Raw genomic sequence first — 20,793 nt, forward strand, 5'->3', positions numbered from 1 at the left:
CTGAGATAAGTAAAGTTACGTGTACCTACTGCCATGTTCTCCCAGTATTATTAATCCGTGATTCCTAACCTGTGTTCCTGCAGAACACTCCTGTTCGTGAAATCATAATCTCTGAAAGCTTTTGGAGTGAGTCATGTCATTCTTCCAGATTCTGATTTAAAAATTAATAGAAGCAAAAATTGCAGTTGAAGCTTTTTCTCCCCTATGTTTTTGATAAACTTTTGTTGCCTGATACTCTGTCCTGCTAGCAATTTTAACCGAAGATTAGAAGGCACAAAAAATGTGTAGCTTTTCAGAAATGCAACTTTACAGAAATAATTTCTTGGTTACTCTTTCAAGTACAGAGACCTGGAAGTATGTCATGTGCATATATACGGGATAGAAGTGAGGGATGGAGAGCTAGAGAAAATACACCTAGCTTGTAAGGCGAAACTACATGGGGGTGTATGTATGTGTCTTTCATAGTACACCGTAGTAGTCTCCTGGCTTCCTGGTGCTGTGCCCTTGACTGAGTTTGAAAACCATTCTGCAGAGAGAGAACATGAACGTGTTTATTTTAGGTTGCATGTGTTTGGAAGGCAGAGATGGTATCTCTTGTCATCTGTGCATAGGACTAATACAGCAGTCAGGTTCGACACAGATGAATGGAAGAAAACTGTGATTTGTTTTTTCTTTTTTAAGAGCGTACCCAAGATGAAATAGAAAGGACAAAACAGTTCTCCAAGGATGTTGTGGATTTGCTGCGGCATCAGCCGCACTTCCGGATGCCCTTTAACAAGTTTATTCCCTCCTACCACCACCACTTTGGCCGGCAGTGCAAGCTCGCGTACTACGGGTTTACTAAACTACTTGAACTTTTTGAAGCCATACCTGATATTTTACAAGTGAGTGAAGAGGTTTCCAGTTATCCTTTTCTGAGCAACATATGGGGGGAAATTTTTCTTTTCCAGGTCTGTTTTTCCTGGGAATAGGGAGTTAAGAAATAGGAGGGAAACCTTCAATATTTTGATCAGAGAAGCTTTGTTGTTGGCTCAGTACTTAGTATTTCTAGGTAAATGTGTGTTTTTAAACTTTAATAAAGAAATTATTCTTTAAATTTGTTTCAGGGTAATTACTGAAAAAAAAAAGATTAAACAGTTTGATTTCTTAAATGGAATATTCTTCTGTTAGTGCCATACTTCTTGAATCTCTCAGGTTGGCAGTGGGGATGAGTCTGTGAGGTGATGTGAATGCTTGGCTGTTGAGTGACGTTGAACCAGATTTCTGTTGTTGATTTTATTCGTATTACTATTTTTGACCCTTCAAGAACTTTTAAAATTTTTCTCATAGGTGATAAAATACACATTACCTCGTTAACCCTTTTTTAAGTGTGCATTTCAGTGGTACTAAAATCTTGCAAAACTGAAGCTCTGTATTCACAGAAGAGCCCCCCGAGTGCTTCTCAGTTACTAAGTGTATATGTTTACGTGCCCTGGAATTCCGTGAACAGTCCGAACTGGTTCACTGTTGCCTTCCTCCTCCCTGCGTGTTTTCCAAGGTATTGGAATGCGGAGAAGAAAAAATCCTCACTTTGACAGAGGTGGAACGAGTCAAAGCTCTGGCTGCCCAGTTCGTCAAACTCCTTCGGTCCCAGAAGGACAACTGCCTTATGATGACAGATCTGCTTACAGAATACGCTAAAACTTTCGGTTACACATTTCGTCTCCAAGACTATGATGTCAGTTCAGTTTCGGCTTTAACACAGAAACTCTGCCATGTGGTAAAGGTGAGCAGATCTTTGTTTTTATGGATGAAAATGTGGCCACAGCAGCATCTTCCCCGGGATGCTTACCTGTGCTTAGCATTTCCTTGTTCACCCCAGCGCTGGTTCTCTCTTCACAGGAAGTGAGTGCTTCGTGTGCCATTAATGCATTACTAGGTAGTAGGAGAGGACTTTGGTTTGGAGAGTTTTGGTCTTGCTCTGGTGTGTTTCTTCGAGGCCTTGCGGAAGTAATGTCTCTCTGAGCTGAGGAGGTCTCTGTTTTATCTGAGGTTGTTTCTTCTCAGGAGTATCCTTCTAAGCCGATTGTGGTCTCTGACAGTGTGGGGAAACTGGAATCACAGGTTACAGCCCTTCCGGATTCTGACCCACTTGAGTAGATTTAGGAGCAGGCCAGGCTTACAACTGGAGAGGGTAACTTCCTCTTGCTGCCCGGGGCTGAGCTGACCCTCCCCATCCTAGGCAGAGCAGCTGGACAGTCTCAGGCTGCTTCCTGCACAGGACCAAGAAAACTCACTATAAGGAGGGAGCCGTGAAAGGGAAAACATACCTAGTTGGGGTCAGCCCCTTATGTGCTGTGTGATTAAAGGGAGAAAAACTTTCTCAGGAGACAGAGAAGGAGCTGCCGGAGAGCAGGAAGGACACCAGGAGTGTGGCCTGCTCCCAGTGCCACCCGCTGGGAGGACGGGTGAGGGAGGGACTAAGTAATGTGACCTTCAGGCCTAGCTAGTGGGGGGACTTAGTGTGGCGGGCCAGGACAGGGTCAGCACCAGTGTGTGGGGACCAAAGAAGGGCACACGGAGTGGGTTGAGGCAGGAGGACTAGGACATGCCAATAGTGACAGGTAATGCAGACAGCTTTTTGGCTTGTGTATCCGTGGGGAGGAGAGTGTGAGCGCCACACGAGGAGAGCACAGGACAGAGTGGGCCAGTGCGCGCTCTGGTGGCTGCTTCGCTCCCAGGTGGAGAGCCTTGAGCATTATGAGAGCCACAGGGAAGGATCTGCTCGAGGAAGAGAAGTACACAAAGTGGAGACAAGGTGGCAGGGTGGGGTTCCTGGGGAGGCAGGCCTGGGAATTGCATTCAGCGGAAGGAGGCACAGCCCTGATGCTAGTACTGTGACTGAGGGGAGAGAATGTAGGGTGACTGCGTAAGTTTGATGTTCCTGACTGGGAAGAAGAGGGAGGGACTGAAAGAGACCTGATTCAAGATCCAAGTGGCTGTCATGGTGCTTGGGACCCGCCAGGACCTCAGGCGGGGGAACTGGGAGTAGGGGGAGCTCTGCAGGAGGGAGGTGGGACCCGTAGCGCTACTGCAGGGCTGCCTCGGGGAGGGTCAGTGGCATCGGGCTGCTTTGGCGCAGGCACGGGGAAAGCAGACAGTTGGCCTCAAGGCGGGAGTTTGCCAGACAGTGCAGAGAAAAGGCCCAGGGACAAAGGAGTTTATGGAGTATGACCAGAAAGGCAATGAATTAATGACCTGTGTGCCAACGTGAACAAAAGAGGAGCGTGTGAAGAAGGGAGAGGCCCTGAATTGGAGGACATGGGAGTCCATGCAGGTGCAGCTGGGGAACGGGAAGCAGAGCCGATCACTGGAATCTCTTTCCAGCCTCCCCACCGCAGCGTCTGGCCCACACATTCTTTCGCATGCGGTTTGCGTGGGGAGTGCATGAGCTGCTTGGGAAGTGGCCAGTAGCTGGCAATCCCAAGTGTGACCTGGGCGTGGGGTTCTGGATGGAATCGAGTAGGAGAGGATGTGCCTGGAGATGGGGTGGATGAGGAACGGAGAGGCCACGCGGTGGGGTAGCCCTCCTTGTTGCTCGGTCACCCAGTGTGCGGATGCAGTGATGGGTTCCAGTCGATAGCAAGTCTAAGCCGTGAGCAGACACTTGGAAGAGCCAGGGCAAGTGAGTGGGGAGTTGGGGCGCCAGCAGTCAGGATGGGGAGGGATCGGAGGGGCTCTGGTGTGCTCCCAGCCTGCTGCTGCCTCTCCCAGGAGCCTCTGGGAAATGCTGATGCCCGAACTTCACCCCTGCCTCTGATGTTCTGATGTAGTAAGTGCCAGTGTGCTCTGAGCGTTGGCATTTTTTATAGGCTCCGCAGTTGATTCTGTTGTGTAGCGTGGGTTCAGAGTTGGGAGATGTCTCTAAGTAGCATCAAAAGGGCAACTTTTAATTTTTTTTCCTTGAAAGAATGGAGTTGTAGCAATGGTCTGGGCATTAGAGGATATGGCTCGGATACCCCTAGACTTGAATCTGTTGCTTGATTAAACCTTGTGTTTGCAGAGGAAATCTCTCGTTGAAATAAATCTCCATGGATCTGTAACCACGATAAGTGGGGTAGAGGGTCTACCCGCTAACCTCCTGCCTTGGCTCTGGGTGAGCGTCTGAACCAGGGACCCACTGGGATTATGAACCCAGAGCCCCAGAGAGTACGAGCCTCTGATTACCCAGCCCTGACCGAGGCACTGAGACCTGTGGTCTTGGCTGGGAGACCAGACAACTGTAAACTTGGTTTGCCTCCCAGCACCTAAGCTTGTGCATGCTGAAGCTCTGCTGGTTCTAAGTCCAGGGATGGCTCAGATCAGCCTGTTCCTCGGCCCAAGGCTGCTCTCGGTTAGCCCTTGCTTGTTTCTTTACCTGCTCTTTGGTCCCCCGGTGCTCACCTGTGTCTTTTCCAGAAGGCCCCCCCCCCCGACCCTGTGTCTTCTTGAGAAGCAAGGGTGAGACATGTCGTCTGATAGGAAAATACTCACTTGCTGGCTAGCGATGATGGACTAGAGAAGTGCGGGGGCCTATAGTCAGAGTGGGCCTTCAGTCTGCTCTGGGCCCCAGAGGGGGCGGTGAGTCGGTCTGCAGAGCAGCCCTGTGAAGTGTCGCCGGCAGTCTAGACTGCCCCCGACTTGAGTGCATCAACCTTCAGTTCAGGGTCTTGGGCCACTGCATGTCAGCCGGCCAGTTTTACCTCCTTCCATAGGGGAGTGGAAGGAGTGCTGTAAGAGAGGGCTCCACTCTGATCGTGGACCCGCGGAAAGGGAGAGGACAGTTCCCGCTCCGGTGTCTCACAGCAGCTGAAAACAAACTCGGGCATTCACTTCTGTGTAGGAGAAGGGAGTAGAGGTTTTCCCTCTGTTGGTCTCCCTAGCCCAGAGGACAGTAGCTGAACCGGTGTGCCGCTCTCGAGCTGGGAAACCCTGGGCCTCTTGTTCCCCCAGATTGCTGACATGGAGTCGGGCAAACAGATCCAGCTGATCAACCGCAAGTCCCTGCGCGCCCTCACTGCCCAGCTGCTGGTGTTGCTGATGTCTTGGGAAGGAGCTGCCCACCTTTCTGTCGATGAGCTCAAGAGACATTACGAAACCACCCACAGTGTTCCCCTCAACCCCTGTGAATACGGATTCATGACCTTGACCGAACTTCTGAAGAGTCTGCCCTACTTAGTGGAGGTACAAGTGCTAACGGTTCTGTAGAGCCGTCTTCCTGAGGTCTGCTGAACTGCTCCGGGGTCACCTGATGGTCTGGCTTGGAGGCTGTAGAGCGGGGAAGGACCAGTCAGCTGTTTTGTGGTTGAACATATGAGGCAGGGCAGGGGTGCAGGCACCTTGCCCAGTTGAGTGCCCAGGTAAGGGGGAAGCCCTGGCCTCCTGAGTCCTGAGATGGGGTGCTTTCATGCTATGCCAGGCTGCAGTTTGCTGCTGGCAGCGCTTTCTGACGATGTAGATGGTGTGTGGGTGGCTGGGGGGCTGTCATCAGTCAGACACAGGTCAGAAGCGAAGGCTGGTCATCCGGGTAGACTTGAAGAATAGCACTTAAGATGAGAAGAATCACGGAAGAATATTACAGATGTAGATAAGCACCCCCCACCCCTGCCAAATTAACAAAATTGACCCAAGAAGTGAAAAATTATACCAGCTGGGGCACCTGGGTGGCTCAGTCTGTTAAGCATCTACCTCTGGCTCAGCTCAGGTCATGATCCCCGGGTCCTGGGATTGAGCCCCGCATCAGACTATCTACTCAGTGGGGAGTCTACTTCTCCCTCTACCCTTCCCCCGTGCTCATGATCTCTCTCTCTCTCTCAAGTAGATAAAATATTTATTTGATGCAGAGAGAGAGAGAGCACAAGCTGGGGCAGTGGCAGGCAGAGTGAGAGGGAGAAGCAGACTCCCCACTGAGCAGGGAGCCTGATGTGGGACTTGATCCCAGGACCCTGGGATCATGACCTGAGCTGAAGGCAGACGCTTAACTGACTGAGTCCCCCAGGTGCCCCTAAATAAAATCTTTGAAAAAAAATTTTGACCACTACCACAAAGGAAGCTCTAAGATCATTGAAATTTTACCAATGAAAAAGACACTGGGACCTGATAGGTTAACAGTTGAATTTTTTTTTTTTTAAGATTTTATTTATTTATTTGACAGAGAGAGATCACAAGTAGGCAGAGAGGCAGGCAGAGAGAGAGAGGAGGAAGCAGGCTCCCTGCTGAGCAGAGAGCCCGATGTGGGACTCGATCCCAGGACCCTGAGATCATGACCTGAGCCGAAGGCAGCGGCTTAACCCACTGAGCCACCCAGGCGCCCCAACAGTTGAATTTTTAACTAACTTTGAAGAATAACTCCCAGCTTCCTAAAAACCATTTAGGCCATGTTAAAAGCAAAACAAAAAGACAAAAGAAAAAAACCTCACCACTTAATTTTATGAATCCAAAGCAACTTTAATACCGAAAACCTAACTAATTTTGTCCTCCAAAACACAGTAGTTCTAAATAGGGTGTTAACCAGTAAAGTCTAGCAACGTGGGAAAAATGTGTTGCCCCATTGATACCATATAACCATATGATGGATAACTAAATAATTGAGAGAGATTGACAGAAACTCTCTCCTTAGCTGTACCCAGGCCAGGCTCCTGGGAGCCACCTTCTAGACTAGACCATGACCTTGGATGTCTTGGTAATTTTCCGTCCACCAACACCCGCCAGCCCTCCACCAGCTATAAATCTTCACTTCTCTTTGTTGGAGCCCAATTCTGCACTGAGGTTCTTTCCTTTTATTGGGGATAGTTCTTGAATAAAAACTGTTTTCCACCTTTACTGTCCAGCTCTGGTTTGTCCTCACAATATCACATCCAACAGGGGGGCGCCTGGGTGGCTCAGTGGTTGAGCATCTGCCTTTGGCTCGGGTCATGATCCCACGGTCCTGGGATCGAGCTCCACACTGGGCTCCCTGCCTCGCAGGAAACCTGCTTCTCCTCCCACTCTCTCCCCCCCCCCCCCCCCCCCTTTCTCTGCATCTTTCTCTATCAAATAAATAAAATCTTAAGAAGAAAAAAAAAAAAAAACAGCATCACATCCAACATTTTGAAAACTCTGTTGATTATCTATTACGTGAATAGTGGTTCTAGGCAGCAGGAACAGATAACCCAAGACAGAAGGCTTTCCGCGGCCAGCTTGGGCTGGGAAATACCCCTTCCCTTGGAGATTTATCAGTGCACATTAAAGACTCTAGAAAGGTTTATGGTAAAGAAATTTGTTGACTTGAGGACAGAAGAGCTTTGGGGTTTCTTCCTTCTAACCCCCCCACCCCATCTTTTTTTTTTTTTAAAGAAGACTGATGTCATCCTGCAGCACAGAGTTCCTGGGATCCCCACTTTGGGCGAGGGGGTTCGTTGGCCTCCGTCCCCGCTGTCTGATGCAGTGCTCTCACTCTGGGGGTTTGCCTCTTCTCCTTACGGTCTCCTTTTTTTTTTTGAGACCGCACATCTTCTAGTTTCCTGCCTTTCTGACACGCCGTTTCCCCAGACCTCAGCCATCTGAGACAGACAGGGAGAACTGTAGTTTGCTCTAAGGCAGCACTTGCTGTGGGTGGAGATCCTTGAATGAGCGCCCCCCTCCTCCCAGGCTCAGTTGATTTGGTACCTTTTTACTCTCAGCAGGAGGCCGGGACTCCCCAGCCGGGGCAAGACTAGTCACTCCGGAAGTTTGTTCTTTGTTTGTTTGTTTGTTTGTTTTAAGATTTTAGTTATTTGTCAGAGAGAGAGAGAGAGGAGCATGCGGGGGCGAGAGAGGACAATTCAGGGGCAGAGGCAGAGGGAGAAGCACACTCCCCGCTGAGCAGGGGGCCCGACACAGGGCTCCATCCCAGGACCCTGAGATCATGACCTGAGCTGAAGGCAGACACTTAACCTGCTGAGACCCCTGCAGGCGCGCCACTCGGGAATCTCTAATGCTGCATTTTTCTCTTGGATCAGGTTTTCACCAATGATAAGACAGAGGAGTGTGTGAGGCTTACGAGCCTCTACTTGTTTGCCAAGAACGTGCGCTCTTTGCTTCATACATACCACTACCAGCAGCTTTTTCTCCATGAGTTTTCCGTGGCCTATACCAAATACGTCGGAGAAACCCTGCAGCCCGAGACCTATGGCTGCAGCAGCGTGGAGGAGCTCTTGGGAGCAATCCCACAGGTGGGTGTCCCTGGAGCCTGGAGGGGGTCTTCCGGGAGAGCCCCAGGCTCTCCTGAACACAGTCAGGAAATGCTGCCAGAGTAATGACATGGCAGGCATTTTGAAAGACATACTGTTGGCATGAAAGGGATGATGCTAGCGTTTCTCCTAGGTTCTGCAAGCCTTTATTAAATGCGTATATGCCAGGTGAGTAAGTTGCAGTTCTGTTCCTCAGGAAGGTGTCAGGCAATGGAGAGTGGGGCACCTGGCAGGTGACAAGGCAGTGTGATCAGCCATCCGTGGGTAGCCCAAGGAGGGGCACAGGCAGGGCCCTGCCCAGGCTCAGGGTTCGTTCTAGAGCCCAGATGTCAAGGATTTATAGACATGAACTATATGACGAAGATGGGATGGTCTGGGCAGAGGGGATTGGAAAAGCAGATGCAAAGCAGTGACAAGTAGTGTGGAACGTTGAGGGCATTAAAAACCAGGAGGAGGCCTACCAGTGCAGTGGGAGCTCACTTGGGGAGGGCCTTGCTCCTCCAGGTGAGCAGAAGGACCTGGAGGAGAGAAGTGGAGAGCCTCGGGCTTGTGTTTGAAAACACCAGTGTCAGTGCTGTGTCCAGAGTAGCAGGAAGGGAGGGGGGAGCTTGGCGAGGACCCTGGATGTGGCCAGCCCAGGTGAGAGTGATAACGAGACCGAACCTGCGTGAAAGTATTGCAGGAGGCAGCGAAAGACCCAGGGAGGCTGAGATCCGGACTCGGTGCTGATGCATGTGGGGGTGCTGGGAGCCAGGGTCCTCCGCTGCCACTCCTGCTTCGCTGAGGAGGCGGAGCGAGGACTCTGTTTCAGGATTAGGACCAGGAGCTTAGTTTGGGGGGTCTGGAACATCCCCATTAGTTCTTTTAGGGTATATTTAGTTTCTGGAGGAAATAGGAAGGACTCTTGTGTGAGAACTGTCTCTTTTGACAGACCAGAACTGGTGCTGGGGAGGTGGTCTTTCTGAGAGCCCTAAAGAATATTTTTAAAGCTGAGTCTCATCATTTTTAGACTCCATGTTTTCTTACAAGGTGCATGTCTCTGCCAGCTTCTGTTACTTTAAAAGTTAAAGAAAGTATAGAAAAATTTTCCTTGACGTTAGTTTCTGACTTCTAAGATATCTAGGGTCAGCGCAACAGGTCCCATTCTTCCTGGACTTAGGGCTTATTTCCCCTCCTTTTTCCACTGCTTAACCAGTAGTATGTCTTACCTGCAGGTGGTCTGGATAAAAGGACATGGTCATAAGAGAATTGTAGTGTTAAAAAATGACATGAAATGTAAGTAAGCACCCATCCCCTCCCTGCTTCAGAAACCCCGGTTCTGCCACTGACTCTTCCCTCTGACGGCTGCTCTTGGTCCCCCAGGTCGATTGAGTTCCTTTGGGCTTGCCCCCACCCAATGCGAAAACCAGCCCTTGGCCACAGAGCACATCTCGGTGGTGCCTGAATCTGGCACAGCTATGGAACTTGAACTTGGAGCAGGCAGCGATGGTAAGCGAGGCACAACACAGCCAAGCTTGTGAAGTTCTTGGAGAACCGGTGGGGTGTGGGCTGGGGAGTGGGTGAGGGCAAGGACCACAGTGAGCCGTCTTCGTATATTCTCCAAAGCAGTCTTGTGTTTGATTGGTAACAGAAAAACGAGCCGGCACTTCATAGCATTTTATGGTTCAGGTTCTTGAACATTTGCTAAAACAGTATTTTAAGACTATTGCAATTGGGTCAACTCTGCTGCACCCAAGGAGGGAGGTGGAAGTTAATTCTGAGTACAAGGATGGACAGGGACGTTTTAGTTAAGGAGCAGAGCGGGGTCAGCGGGGGGTCACATCACCAGGAGAAGACATCAGAGGTGGAGGACTGAGGGCCTTGGTTAGAGAGCAGGGGTGCGGAGTTCTCACAGAACTGACTTCCAAGATGCTTGCCAAGACTGGGCTCGGTAAGGACCAGACAGACATGGAAGGCCAAGGTCAAGGCCTCGTGGAAAAGAGGGCTCAAAGGGCCAGGCTCAAGTTGGACGGAGAGAGTCTTTGTCACAGGGCCTTCTTGAGAACATTGATCCACTCAGATTTTATGTGGAGCTTCCTCTGTAGGTAGAAATTGACTAGCTTGAGCTCTGTAGCAATTGTAACTTTACCAAAAGACGTTTGAATCCATTGCTGCATATGAGACTTTTATCTTTGTATGATTCTGTAAGTCGCTAATTGGAAGCGTTGCTGTGACCTTTGTGTGGAGGACACATTACACGTTTCATAAAGCATGGGAAGCAACTCCCCGCCCTCAGCTGTCAGCACAGCCTGTAGGGAAGTTACCACCAGTCTCCGAATAAGGGACCCAAGTTCTGGGAGGTTAAAGAGCTTACCCAAGGGGCTCCTGCGTGGCTCAGTAGTTGGGTGTCTGCCTTTAGTCCCAGGGTCATGGGATGGAATTCTGCATCATCAGGCTCCCTGCTCAGCGGGAAGCATGTTTATCCCACTGCCCCTGCTTGTGTTTTCTCTCTCACTGTGTCTTTCTCTGTCAAATAAATAAATAAAATCTTCAAAAAAAAAAGCTTACCCAGAATCACTTAGTAAGGGAGTGACAGAACCAGGGTCTAGCTTTTGCTCCTTTTAACTACTTTAAACCTCTTCTCAGGACTTAATTTCCCCTCCCCCTGATTGTGGAGCCTTTTTTGGTGTTTGTGTGGCCCTTTGGGGCATTGCTGTTTCTGAACACAAATCTGGAGAGCCTGGCTTGTGGCACTTCATTTACCAAAGAATGACCCAGACCTTTCCCTTAATGGCTTTGTTGTTGCTGTTTTTGTTGTTGTCGTTGTTAACCTTGTGTTCTGGAGTACTTCCTGGCCTTTTTCATCTTGAAGGCTGAGAAAGAAAGCCTCAGGCACAGACTCATGGTAGACTGCTGTCCTGAGTTGAGCCCCGGCCTGCCTTCTCTGTCCAGGGCCCCACCAGACAGAGCAGGAGCTTCTCCGCCTGACCAGTGACTCCCCTGTGGACCTTCTGTGTGCACCTGTCCCTTCGTGCCTGCCGTCCCCACAGCTGAGACCGGATCCTGTGGTCCTCCAGTCTGCTGATCTCATTCAGTTTGAGGAACACCCTCAGGAGTGTTCTGGTAGGATGCGCTGTTTCGGTCGCGAGGTTTTTCTCTCTGGGTTAAAAAAAATCAAAGCACGATGCCTGTATGGTAAAAGTTTGACGGAGGTGGGGAGAAACCGTATTTTCAGGCACAAGAATACCTACACTGATTATTCAGGACCCTCTTTTCTGGTCGGTCTTCCTGCGGAGTTGGATTCATAGCCCAGGCAGCCTTGGGGAGCCCCAAGCCCAGGAACGATGGTGCGTCTGGAGGGATGACGCAGCTGGGCCGTGGAGAAGCCCACGGAGGCTTCCTGGGCTTGTGTTGCCTGCCTTTGTAAAGGTGCAGCCGCTCGTGGGTACACCTGGTGGCCCACGTGCGTGCACGGCAGCTCTGGTCCGGCCTACAGGTCAATGATGGCCCTGGGATGGGGCATCATGGTGGAATGAGCAGGGGAGGGAAGACCATCTGTGACTTGAGCTCTGGACCCTGCACGGTGGGCTGAGAAGGGACAGGAAGCTGGCTGCAGCCAGCACTGACCTGGGGGGTGGGGGTTGCGGTGGGAGGAGGCTTCCGGCACACTCGCACCTCCTCCTCACCGCAGCCCTGCAGGATGGGTGACAGACCAAGGACCACACTAGCCCCAGGTGCCGGACTGGGAAGTGTCTGAGCTGGGATTTGAACCCCAAGCCTCTTGTCTTGCTGTTGTGTCGCCTGGCCTCCGGAGAGGTGGCCATCTGCTTTGTCGAGGCTTTTCCCCTTTGTGTCTCACGAGGGGTGCTTCTCCACTCCGCTTACCGTTCCAGGGGGAATCCCCAGAGGCAGCCAGGGGGAATCCAGAGGCAGCCTCGTGTTGCCCAGTGAGGGAACGGAGGCTGTTTATCTGGAGAATAGGAGGTAGGGAAACATATACGTGGCTTCTGCCACTGGAAGATGTAGTGTGTGACAGAAGCAGGGGTGTGCTCCTCTAGAAGGACAACAGGAGCCGGTGTGAGATGGATAGCAGTGCACCTGTGGGGTTGCAGCTGCGGTGCATTTAGTCTACGTGAGTTCAAGCAGATGTGTGGGTCCACAGAGAGATGCCACATGGCGTGGGCAGCTCTGTGTGCTATGCTCCTGCGTGCCAGCCTGAGAAGGGAGCTGGGGCTCAGCGCCCCCTCCATCACTCGGGCCTCTCCGCGCCTCTGGTGTGAGGGCCCCCTGCACATGCACACACAGTGGGAGTCTGAGCTGCAGTACATCTCGTGGAAGCAAAAGTGGCCCCCTGTGTAGGCGGGGCTCGGCCAAAGAGCAGCCTGCAAACACTGCAGGAAAAATGGCCGTGTTTCACTGCCTGAATATTTCAGGCTAATTCTGCCTCTGTGCATTTCTCTCCCTGTCTACCCACCTTAGATCCATGCAGGGCACAGCCCTCAGTCAACGGAATGGGCCCGGGGCTTCCTGACACTGAGGCCCCTCCTCATGGGAAAAGTCGTTAGGTCCCATGAGGCTCATAGGTCTTTAACTACCTGACAGAGCAAATGAATGGGCAGAGAATCCAAACTGGGGGTAAAAATGTCTACACCATTGCCCATTGAGTTATAGCCCAAAATGGAGCTTTCTAGAACTTTGTAATCCCAGGGAGAGCGAGCTGAAGTGTAGTTTTATTTATAAATACCAGACTCACGTGACTTGTTGGCCACATAGCTGATAACAGAAGTTGCGGCATGGGTGTGATGTTTGGTGGGTGATTTTAAAAATACTTTTTGAGATGAGACAAGAGAAACTAAGACCCCACACGTCTTGCAGGTCCTAGAACTGAATGTGTTTGCTCTTTGGTGTTTACAGAAATTATGATTTTAAACCAAGAAGAGAAAATTGAAATTCCAGTACCAGTAAAGAGTAACAACCCAGCCTCGGACTCCAGCTCCTCTGGCATCTCTGCAGCTGTCCCGGTGCCTCCCTGCCCCTCCTCGGAAACCTCAGAGTCACTGCCCAGCAAGGACCCCGTGGAAAGCCCAGCCAAAAAGCAACCCAAAAATAGAGTAAAATTGGCAGCCAATTTTTCCTTTGCACCTATAACCAAGCTTTGACTCGCGTTTTGAACATAGAATTAGGATGGGGAAACACTGTCTGATTCTGCACACAAAAGTGGGTTCAGAAAACACAGCCTTTTCCGTTTGAATGCAAACCCCCTAGAAGCCAATTTCTTATCAGATTTATCCCATAATGTTTGGTTTCTTTGACATTGAACACAGCTTTAGAGCTGAAATGTTTCTTTTTTTCCCTCCCCCAATTATTTGGAAAAAGCAAACAAACCAAAAAACAAAAAAAACACCCCCCCCCAAAAAAAAACCCTTCCTGGCAGTTGTTAAGGAATCCTCAATATATCTTACCAAATTTTTCTTAATTAGTAATGGTGTTCTGTAAGGAGAAAGTGGTGGTAAGAACTCAGCTGGAAGGGAGTGGTTTTACTGCCATTCAAGCCACATCCGTGGTTGGATCTTACATGTAGCCTAAGGTAGCCTCTCAGCCTTTGCTTACTGATGTTTCCAGACGGTGCCGATCAAGTGCGTGGCGTGTGATAGCACAGAGCCTGCTCTGCGGCCCTGTGTGTTCTCATGCGGAAGCAGAAGGGCAGGCAGGCGAGGCGGGGAGAATGTGTTTTCGGGTTGGATATGAAGCTTCCTGGCTTCCATGTGACTTGTAAGCGTGCCTTGTTTGTTTTATTGAGCTATGTCTGTAGTGGACAAATGTGGCTTCATCACAGATTTTTTTTTAACCCTGCTTCCACTTCCGGGTGCCATGTAAGAGCTTTCTAGACAGTTGAGGATGTTTTAAGCTTCCCTTTTATGTTACGTTCCAGTGTGATGCGGATTAGGTTAAGGAAAAGGAAATGGTCTTGATGTCATGAATTTAAAGTCAGCATTTGAATTCCAGCACACAGTACTGTGTGTCGAGGGGCAATGTTGGGAAGAGAGTCTGATTTTCTAAAATATGCATGAAATGCATAAATTACAAATCAGAGTTGAGGGGCGAGGTGCTTTAACCAGAGCGATATCGATACTCTTTCCACTAGGAAGAGACAGAAATTCTATCTATACATGTGAAGGCCAAGGTTGATCATCTTAACCTTGTATTTGTAATTTTAAAGCTGGTTTTGGTAGCTGGGAAGCTTTATGTGTGAGTGTGTTGGGGGGAGCGCTCAGTGTGTTTTAATAGTGTCTGCTTCTACTGTTAGTTCTCACTGTTGGAAGCATGTTTGGGTTTTTGTGGTGTCTGATGTTGGCATTTGGGAAAAGCCAGCCTTTGAGAGAGCACTGCCCTGTGGAATGACCTTCGCCTTGAGGTGACGGGTGGTCTCTTACCCCTCCTGGAGAAACCTGACATTTACAATGGGTTGTATTTGTTGGGCAAAAAGGCGGATTCATTCATAGAGCAGAAAGAACCTGTGGGCATAAGGTCTTCCACTATGAGATGGTTTCTTTTGGGGAAATGTTTGTATTTTGTAATTTCTAGAAAGCCAGAAAATGGGCTCTGATTTCATAGCCAGCATTTTGACAAAATGCCACAGAACAAGGGCTCCAGAGAGATTTCTACAAGGTGGGTTTTTGTTCCCCAAAATCTTTAAAATGAAGCCAGTGATTCCCAGTTCTCCAGACGTGGCCCCGGCCGAGACGGAACGACCCTGGAAAAGCCTTGCAAGCAGACGGCCCTCCGCGAAGCCTCTCCGAATGAAGGCATTTGTCCTACAGACATAGTACGGCAAGAAGTCAAATGCAGATGAGCAATTTTTTTTTTTTTTTTAAGAAGTTTTTAACCAGTGTGAGAAAGTTGGTGTTGAGAACCTCAGTGGCCTTATTCTGAGACTCCTTAAGGCTGAGTTTGCACTCTCGGACTTTAGTTTTGCTCGCCTAGGCGGGATCGACTTTAAAAACATTCAGAGGTACCATTACAAGTCATGAGGAACAGCCTCAGCAGCTTCTTTGGGCAGCAGAGAGGAGCCTGTGGGCTCATGCTGTCCCAGGAATGTGGTCGAACCCAACCGTTAGCCGGAGTCGCCAGCCAGTCTGGGACGCGTGTGTGACCAACCGTCGCTGTTGGAAGATACGAGAATAAAGACAGCGTGAGCTCGTTTTGTCCGTGATGTACTCCACAACGGACAGTCTGATTGCTATCTATTTTTTTATCCAGAGGCTTTAATTAAATGATGTGATGAAATGATGAATGAGAATTAAGACAAAGAAATTCTTTATTTCTGGGTGGAAAGATGTACCAGATTAGATATATCTGTTTAAAGAAAAAAAAAAAAAGATAAAAAGTTATCACCACAACCCCCTTTCCCATCTTGCACTGTTTGTTTCGGATTGGGCTTGGGGGAAGAGATGTTTTTTCTTAACTGTCTACTTTGTTAGAACACTTTTTTTGTGGTTCAAGTGCTGTTTTGTGTGTTGGGACCAAACAGTTGTCAATAAACTACAAAGCAAGCATCAAACTTGAGTTTGCCAAGTGCTGTGTTATTTGTCTGAGGGGAGGGGTGGGAAGCCAGTCCAGGCCTGTCCTCTTGCCACGTAGGGTTTCCCCAACTTCTCACCCCTTCTGAAAATCCAGCTGTTTTGGGGAGAGTGAAGGAGTCTGACATTTTCAGGGCCCTTCTCAGTGAGCCCGCAGCCCTGACAGGTGTCTGCATTCCTGATACCCCAGGCCCTCGGAGGTTTCCAGCCAGGTTCCGGTGTGGAATCACCTGTGGGGCAAATCCAGTAACCACAGACCCCTCTGGGTAGAAACCTGAGATCATCCCTTGGGTCTCTCTCACCCTGGGAGAGAAATCCATTCTGCAGGCTACCTTTTTGGTCACTGCCCCGCATGCTTTTCCAATAAGCCCATTTGGAGAAGACTTCCTTCATCAATTCCATGTTGAAGTCCTTCCTCTGAGGCCACTGTGACACCTGCCACTGGGAGGTGTCACCCCACTTGCAAGATGTCTGAAAAGACCTAGAAGACCCTTGAATGTTGGGGTAGATTGCGTCTTGATGAAGTGCCATTTTTAAAATTCCAACACGAAACTGTTCTTGAACACCTTTGGCAGTCCTTCCAAACATCTTTTGTGGTAGTAGATCTTTGTAGAAAACCTTGAGCTGCCGCCATGCCCCTTTCAACTGACACGGGGGGATTCTGTAGGTCTAGATTGGGACTTGCAATGGGACATTGCCTTTCTCTCTCTGCGTTCCCCACGAGGTCTGGGGGTGGTAGCTTCGAAGATGGCCGGCTGAATGAAGGCGCACCTGTTCGTGCAAGGAGACAGGTGTCCACATCTAAAACCTGGCATTCTGGATGTCTCTTCTCTGCTTTCTAGTAGCTTCACATGGGCAGAGACCCAGTTGTGTCTCAGAAGCATCCTCACTGTCTTCCCCCACCAATGAGCTTGCTTCGTGGATTGGGACAGGTCACACCTTGGCTCTGGGACTGTGGGAGGAGCAGGCACCCCTACTCACCATCCCATAAACGGGCAGTCAGCATGGTCCCACCACTGCCTTGCCTGACTGCACACTCCTGCCTTAGCCGGCCAGCCTCTAGGCTGCCTCTGTTAACGCTCTTGGGGGACAGACTGAGCCTATTTGCTTGTTTGAATTAACACTTTCCCAGGAAAGTTCTAATCTCTCCCTCAGAGGGAGGCACCCCTGGGGAAATAGGAGGAAACAGCTGCTTGCCTATGGGACATGGTCAGCAAATTATGGAAATGGCTGCAAAGAGAGAGAGCCCCCCTCACTTCTCAGATGTAGGGGGCCAGGAGCTTAGATCGCAAGTCAGCAAGACAAGGAGAATCCCCATTTCCTGGGAAGGAAGTACTTGGAAATGGGGGACTCTTAGCACAGAGGAGGCAGGGGGAAGCTCGGCAGCCACCACCACATGTAGAAGTGGCCAGGAGTGCTGCAGAGGTCAAGGGCAGGGTGGCGCCATCTTCTCCGACCTCAGGCCGCTCGTGGGAAGGCCTCTGCTTCCGCCTCTGCCAGGAGGCCTTCCCAGCTGGGCTGCAGGGCCTGGCACGGAGAACTCCCACTCCCACCTCCACTCTTTTCTCCCTGAGAGTTTCTGATGTCGCTCACAGTGAGTACAGACAAGCCTGCCCACGGCCCTGCAGGGCCCCTGCCCTCCGTGTTCGCAGCCTCTGGATCTGGTGTGGAGCCCGGATGCAGAATCAGGAAAGATCTCTCCGTTCTCAAATAGCCTGTTGCGCTTCCCTGCATGAGGACGAGAGGATTTTACACATGGACTATGAGTCCCGACCCCTGCCGACCTCCTGCATCTCCCCTCTGTCCTCCGTCCTGAGTGCGGACCCCAGGTTTTGTGGGCCAACAGCTGGAAGCCACTTGTAAATCCAGAGGCCGCCCACATGGGCTCCCTCAAGATGGCAGCTTAGTTCATCAAACCCGTGAGGAGAATCTCCAGTCGGCTGAGAGGGAGCCCCACAGAAAGTAACCGAACTAAGGGAGCGGCTTCCCAGGGTCCTTGCCAGCATCCAGCAGGTGGAAGCCCGCCCCACAGGGGCTCCCGCACGATCCTGGAGGAAGTGACCGGGGAGGAATGAAAGGAATCCCGGGCTAAACCCGCTGAGGGTCAGCCACCAAGTTTCAAAGCCGCAAGAGCCGTGATAGACCGGCTCACAGCCCACCCAGCTTCCACCTCCGCGCTCAGGTTTCCAGATGGGAACGGGAAGCTGCGGGGGCTGACCAGAGAACCACCCCCTCTGACCCAGCCAGTAATTCTGGGCTGGCCATGTGACTGTCAAAAAAAAACAGGACAACAGGCCCAAAATGTAAGTGTTTATGCTAAGCTCCATGGACCACACCGTGACTTGGATGACAATTTCGCCGCTCCCAGAAATGGAATCCTAAACCAGTCAATCAGGAATAGTCTGATCAGCACTAGCCAGGTGACGTGCCTGTCAGACCCCTGTCATCCCCTAAAGGGAGGTGGCTTTGCAGTAGCCAACCTGCTTGTGTGCCTGGTAGAACTTCCGGTTCCTGCTGTCTCCTGCCTGTAACAGCTCCTCAGAGAGCCTTACTGTCTGCTCCACTGGATACTGCCTGATTCCAGCTGATTTTTGCTCAAGAAAACTTAACATTTTTTAAAGGATTTTATTTATTTATTTATTTGTCAGAGAGCGCGCACAAGCAGGGGGAACCGCAGGCAGAGGGAAAAGCAAACTTCCTGCTGAGCAGGGAGCCCAATGCGGGGCTCAATCCCAAGACCCTGGGATCATGACTTGAGCCAAAGGCAGATGCTTAACTGACTGAGCCACGCAGGTGCCCCAAACTTAATGTTTTTAATATGCCTTAGTTTATTTTTTACCTTGATGCTGGCCACACCTGGAAGACCCTATGCTGGGGTCCAGGATGCCCCAAGGAGGATGAGCGCCTAGAGCTGTTGCCTTTGTGCCTCACCAGGAGACTCTGCCCAAGATAAAGCCCACCCTCCATCCTGAGGGAGGCAGGCCTAGAGCAGACAAACATGAAGTCCAGGTGACAGTGCTTGAACCCCTGGACCCAAGGGTACCCCACATCTTGGCCCAGGAACCAGGAAATGTTCTTAGGTTTTGGTCTCTTGGTCTTCTGTTTCGGTTACTTACAACCTAGAGCTTCCTACTGCAGAGCTCCAGCTCCCCATGGGGACGATAGAGTGGGCTGGAAGTGGCCACTGAGAGTTCCTGGCAGCCCCCAGCGGCCTCCTGTCCCCACCCAGCCTCACCTCCTCCTACTCCTGTCTGTGCTGGTCTCGCTGCAGAGGTGCCTCCTCCTGCAGGGACATCCCTGAACCCCAGAGTCCGGTAGATGCCCCCTCCCATGCTCGCATGGCCTCAGTGGGACAGAAAGTCCTCAACCATTCATCAAAACCCAAACCCGTGGCAGCTACTGCTCCTGTGGGTGGACAGGCCACGAGCCACCGCATCCATAGAGAAATAAACCTTGGCGGGGAGAGTGGGCCCTGGGGCCTGGAGTCAGGTTAGGGTGAAGGCCAGAGCGAGCTGTATTGTTCCAATAAGTGGGAGGGCAGTTGCTCACGAGGAGGACTGGGGACAGAGGTGAGCCCTTGAGTGGCTGGTAGCAAAGCTGGTGGGAACAGGAGCTGCCGACCTTCACTGGCGTGTGCGGCTGTGATGTAAACCCACACCCACCTCCATAAACATTCCAGAAGGTCGGCTTCATGTCCTGAGGCTTTATGTAGCTTGGGTTCTGTGGTGAGTGATGAGAGGAGGTGAGTTTCACGGTGGACTTGGCGGGAGGAGGGAGAGGACAGCTATAGGAAGGGATCTGAGGGGTGTACAGAGCTAGTGGGGGCACAGGCCAGGTCGTGGGGAGGCCCCGTAAGCCCCAGGGAAGGTGCAGACACCTTGGGGAAGTATGAGGAATGGGGCTCCCGTGGACATTCAGGGAACAATAACTTTTGTCACTGCTGCCCGTCATCTCCTCCCTGTCAGCTTCATGAAGGCAGGACCCAGCAGGTCTCACTCACCCTCTCCACCCCAGGACTTCCAGAACCATAGCAAGGCTTGAGCAGCCTTCTGATCCCACAGCTTTTTGCCTTCGGCCTTGGCCGACAAGAACCCACTTCTCGAAGTGCATTATCTACCGCCTGCATTGTTCTCAGCCATCCCGCACGGTTGATGTCTCATAAACGCCCCAGTGTGTTCTCTCCATTTTACAGGTCTGGCCACTGAGTTGCCGAGAGGGAAAGACATCACCCAGGGAGAGCAGCAGCTGGCATCGTCCCCCAGGCAGACTGACTCCAAGCCAAAGCCCTTCATCACCTTCCAGATGGCTCTCCCTTTGGCTACTCCTGCATGTCACTGGGTTTTGGTCAGATTCATCGCCACTGAGCAGGTCTACCTCCGCGCTCCTGTTGGATGTCCATCTCCCTCGCTAGAACGTAAGTTACAGGAAGGCAGAACCCTCCCTGTCTGGTTTATCGGTGTTCCCTGGCACCTGCCATGTGTTCCGTTCCGTAGCGGAATTGAACATGTGAACGGATGGAAGAATGACCCCGACATTTGTTCCTTGAAACAAGCTTCCCGAATGTCTTGCCCCAGCCCATGATGCCCACCCTGCTGTCCTGTTGGTGGTAGCAGGTATCTGAGCCTTGGCTGCTGGCAGTGGGTGCGTTCTGTTTCTTCTCGAGCTGTACTCGAGCTGAGCTGGTGCATTCCCACAGGTCAGGGCTTCCGAGCCACCAGGGAACAGAAAGGGTCAGAAGAGGCTCAGCTGCTGTGGCTGTGGCCAAAGCTAACCTCCATCTGAGGACAGCTCAGTGGGGAGTGGGGTGTGAGGTTGGAGTTAGAAATGAGAAAAACACTGAGCCTGATTCTCACCTTGCTCTCAGACTCCGGTCCCAGCTCTCCCGCGGACATGCTGTATGAACTTGGGCTAATCACTTCCCCTCGCTGAGACTCACTTTCCCCATTTGTCACATGGAAATGCAATGGGACAGTGGGGGAGGGGACACTCTCCTGCCTGATGCATCT

At 51.0% G+C, this 20,793-nt stretch overlaps 1 protein-coding gene across 8 annotated transcripts in view; it reads left to right on the forward strand.

The window, feature by feature from the left end:
- Nucleotides 1-15,773, forward strand: part of MARF1 (meiosis regulator and mRNA stability factor 1) — a 39,608-nt gene extending 23,835 nt beyond the window's left edge. For all 8 annotated transcript variants that reach the window (XM_059415260.1, XM_059415261.1, XM_059415264.1 and 5 more), the window contains 8 exons: nucleotides 682-884; nucleotides 1,538-1,765; nucleotides 4,972-5,202; nucleotides 7,998-8,210; nucleotides 9,443-9,503; nucleotides 9,591-9,716; nucleotides 11,160-11,330; nucleotides 13,122-15,773. In XM_059415260.1, the coding sequence (XP_059271243.1) occupies nucleotides 682-884; nucleotides 1,538-1,765; nucleotides 4,972-5,202; nucleotides 7,998-8,210; nucleotides 9,443-9,503; nucleotides 9,591-9,716; nucleotides 11,160-11,330; nucleotides 13,122-13,366 (1,478 nt within the window). In that variant the 3' untranslated portion in view covers nucleotides 13,367-15,773. The remainder of the gene's footprint in view (nucleotides 1-681; nucleotides 885-1,537; nucleotides 1,766-4,971; nucleotides 5,203-7,997; nucleotides 8,211-9,442; nucleotides 9,504-9,590; nucleotides 9,717-11,159; nucleotides 11,331-13,121) is intronic.
- The last annotated feature ends 5,020 nt before the right edge of the window (nucleotides 15,774-20,793 follow it).

This window comes from Mustela nigripes, chromosome 11 (genome assembly GCF_022355385.1).
Source record: "Mustela nigripes isolate SB6536 chromosome 11, MUSNIG.SB6536, whole genome shotgun sequence".
Classification (NCBI taxonomy): domain Eukaryota; kingdom Metazoa; phylum Chordata; class Mammalia; order Carnivora; family Mustelidae; genus Mustela; species Mustela nigripes.